The sequence below is a fragment of the Triticum aestivum genome, chromosome 5B, assembly GCF_018294505.1.
Source record: "Triticum aestivum cultivar Chinese Spring chromosome 5B, IWGSC CS RefSeq v2.1, whole genome shotgun sequence".
NCBI classification, from domain to species: Eukaryota; Viridiplantae; Streptophyta; class Magnoliopsida; order Poales; family Poaceae; genus Triticum; species Triticum aestivum.
The window spans coordinates 365,597,680-365,601,505 of NC_057807.1; the positions used below are offsets into that span (position 1 = coordinate 365,597,680).

The following is a 3,826-nucleotide window of genomic DNA, read 5'->3' on the forward strand; positions in this document are numbered from 1 at the left end:
TTTTGGTTTTTTATGGGCCAGCGACAACCGGGCGCGTCCTCGGCTCGCCTTGAAACGGGCGTGCCTGACGAAAACTTTTGGCTGTGCTCTGCTGTCATCCATCCATCCCCTCGGCTTGAGTGATGACAATTGAGTCACGCTCTCTGCTCCCATCCTTGTGATGCCTTTGCGTGGAAAGATTGTTCATGTGTGCGTTACCACAAGAACGGCATGTTTTTGCTCCAAAAGGGAGACGTTTTCAGGTCTACAAGAAACCCGCTTCTTAGAGGAGTTTTTTCTTTCAGTAAACTTTTCATCTATTCATCATCAATTATGACAGTACAACGAATATCAGAAATAATAAAAATTACATCCAGATCCATAGATCACCTAGTGACGACTATAAGCATCGTCATCGCTTCAGAGGAGTACTTCTTGTTTCTATGGGAACTGAACTATCTGAGTGTGCGGAATTTCCATGTTTCTAGTGGAATCGAAAGGTTTGGAGGGATTTTCCATGTTTCTATGGATATTGAACTGTTTGGCACCCGCAAGATTTGCGAAAGTGTATGCGAGTTGAATTCTTTGTGATGTGGGTTATTTCCATGTGTTCCATGGATATTGAGCTGCTCGAAGCACGGAAATTTTCTTTGAAGAAATCGAACTAGAACACGGAGAATTTCCATGTTTGAGAATGGACGGTCGGAACAAATAAGTTCTGCAGGGATTGAAGTGCTTGCTTCCTGGGGGGAAAATCCATCCTATGGAGTTAATATTAGTCAGTTGTGAAGATCCAAATAAAAGCACACGATGAAAAAGAAGATGTGTGAAGGAGATCCATCATGGATCAGATTCTTGTACTTGATCCCTGATGATGAGCAGTAGCAGTAGCAGGATCGCTTCTCTCTCCTCTCACCAACCGACTTCACAGGACAAAGCAATCATTCCATCCGATCTGGCCTGAAAGAAAGACACCAGCGCCAGTAGGCCATACAACACACAACACAAACACAGATACATACTGATACAGCCACACACTGCTGCCTGCATCTTTGTTTCATCTCTGACAACAAGCTGACCATGTCCATATCTCTCAGCTCAACGCTAAAACAAAGAAGAAAACGAAGAAAAAGAAAAAAGGAAGTCTCAAATCTGCCTGCCGCTGAGCCCTGGCCATGGATGGCCACAGCAGAAATCTAAATCTGAACAGAGGAGAAGATGGCGCTGACGGTCTGTCTCTTCTACTGGGCAGGGCGCGGCCTCTTGTAGGCCCCCTTGGAGGCGTCGGAGGCAGCGGGGGCGGAGCCGTTGGTGAGGGAGCTGGAGAAGGAGCAGGAGAGGGCGTTGTAGAGGTCGACGACGCGGGCTATGTTGCTGTTGAGCTCGCGGATGAGGGCGACGTTGCGGCTGAGGCCACCGGCCTCGAGCGACTCCTGGTTCTGGGTGATCTCCTGGATCAGAATCCGGTTCTTCTCCAGGATCGCCTGCACCTCGGCGAAGCTCCGCTGCAGCGCCTGCACCGCCCTCCCGTTCGCCGCGCCGTTGCCCATCCCCCCGGCTCCTCCTCCGTTCGGAAGCACCTCCCGGCCGCTGCTGTTCTCCATCCTCCCTGCCCCGCTCGCCCTGATCTAATTCTGCGTGCGGGAGGAAGATGAATATCGAGGAGGGGAGGGGGGTCGTCACGCAGAGAACGAGAGAGCGAGACAAGGCGGACGGAGGAAGGGATTTGGGGGGAATATATCGGGGTCGGGGCAGGGAGAGAGATGTGTGCTACGACCTGATGAGATCCTTCGACGTGGGATGAAGAGCGCTGTAATTTAGGGGGGAAAGTGCCGATATTGCTTTCCTTCGCTTTCCCCCGTGGAGCCCTGGCTTATCTTGGCAATTGTTTCTCGATTTTTTTTGTGGGGCCTCTCCTCCTAACACTCGTTTGGATCTCCATGGCTTGTTTGCCATAGAGTGTTCTCCACAAAGGATAAATGAGGTTGATAATGTGAGGGGGTACCTGCCATGTGTTGCATTGTTCCTCGAGGCAGTGGTGGAGCTATAGCAAGAAATAGGAAAGCAATGAACAATTTTCCATGGCAAGTGCTTATCGTCAGGATCCTTCGTAATTTGCCCAGGCTATCTGGCCGACGTGGCTCCCACATGGAGAAGAAAGAAAGGGGATGACTCAGCGGCAGGCTATCAAGCCAGCGTTACATAATAAGAATAAAGTCAATGTATAAATATACCATTGATTGTCGGTGTCGTTTCCACATATGTTCGCAAGACAACAAAAGAAGGATGGAAGATCGGAGCTAGCAATGGGATGAAAGGGGTGATGAGAGATCAGATCTGACCATGGAACGGAGGAAGAATGAGAGACCGGATCAGATAGCATGAACAATGGTAGAAAGATGCTTGAACATGACCACAAATGTGATGGGGAGAAGGGCGGGCACCTAGATCCAGCCATCGAGAGGATGAATGCATCCTCTGTTCTCGATGGGACCAAATCTAAATGCGGGGATGATATGGAGCCCAGATCTGGCCATTAGTGACTGATTGCGATACTAGATCTTGATACATGGAGGATAAGGAACACGTTGACGATGTTTCACCAACGCAACAAGGCAGGATCGATACTTTGGAGGATGGTCGGCAAAATAGAAGGGAGATGTGATAGCTTGTTAGCCATAATCCTCATCGATAATCTTTTTCTTGTACTTAAACTATGCATTGCCTGTGGTCAAGAAAGGATAAATGAGGTTGATAATGCGAGGGAGGGTTCCCCGCAAAAAAAAGATAACGTGAAGGAGGGTACTTTTCATGTGTTGCATTGTTCCTCGAGGCAGTGGTGAAGCTATAGCAAGAAATAGGAAAGAAGTGAACAATTTTTCACGGCAAGTGCTTATCACCGGGATCCTTCGTAATTTGCCCAGACTATCTGGTCGTCGTGGCTCCCACATGGAGAAGAAAGAAAGGCGATGGCTCAGCGTCAGGCTATCAAGCCAATGTTACATAATAAGAATAAAGTCAATGTATAAATATACCATTGAATGTCGGTGTCGTTTCCACATATGTTCGCAGGACAACAAAGGAAGGATGGAAGATTGGAGTTGGCAATGGGATGAAAGGGATGATGAAAGATCAGATCTAACCATGGAACGAAGGAAGAATGAGAGACCAGATCACATAGTGTGAATAATGGTAGAAAGATGCTTGAACATGACCACAAAAGTGATGGGGAGAAGGGCGGCCACCTAGATCTAGCCATCGAGAGGATGAATGCATCCTCTGTTCTTGATGGGACCAAATCTAAATGTGGGGATGACATGGAGACCGGATCTGGCCATTAGTGGTTGATTGCGAACCTAGTTCTAGATACATGGAGGATAAGGAACACGTTGACGGTGTTTCACCAACGCAACAAGGAAGGGTCGATACTTTGGAGGATGGTCGGCAAAATAGAAGGGAGATGTGATAGGTTAGCCATAATCCTCCTCGATAATCTTTTTCTTGCACTGAAACTATGCATTGCCTGTGGTCAAGAAAGGATAAATGAGGTTGATAATGTGAGGGAGGGTTCCCCGCAACAAAAAGATAATGTGAAGGAGGGTACTTTTCATGTGTTGAATTGTTCCTGGAGGCACTAGTGGAGCTATATCAAGAAATAAGAAAGTAATGGACAATTTTCATGGCAAATGCTTATCGCGGGGATCCTTCGTAATTTGCCCAAGCTATCTATCTGTCCTGCCCCCCACATGGAGAAGAAAGAATGGAATGGCCAAAACTTTGAAGCAAACATTACTAGAATAAGAACAAAGCAAATATATAAACATACCATTGATTGTCGGCGTTCTTT

General features: G+C 47.4%; 1 protein-coding gene across 1 annotated transcript; it reads right to left on the reverse strand.

Moving 5' to 3' along the window:
* Positions 1–903: 903 nt before the first annotated feature.
* Positions 904–1,821, reverse strand: LOC123111885 (protein ELF4-LIKE 3). The gene has a single exon (XM_044532759.1). It carries the CDS (start codon positions 1,581–1,583, stop codon positions 1,221–1,223), a length of 363 nt encoding a protein of 120 aa, XP_044388694.1. The 5' UTR covers positions 1,584–1,821; the 3' UTR covers positions 904–1,220.
* Positions 1,822–3,826: the final 2,005 nt, after the last annotated feature.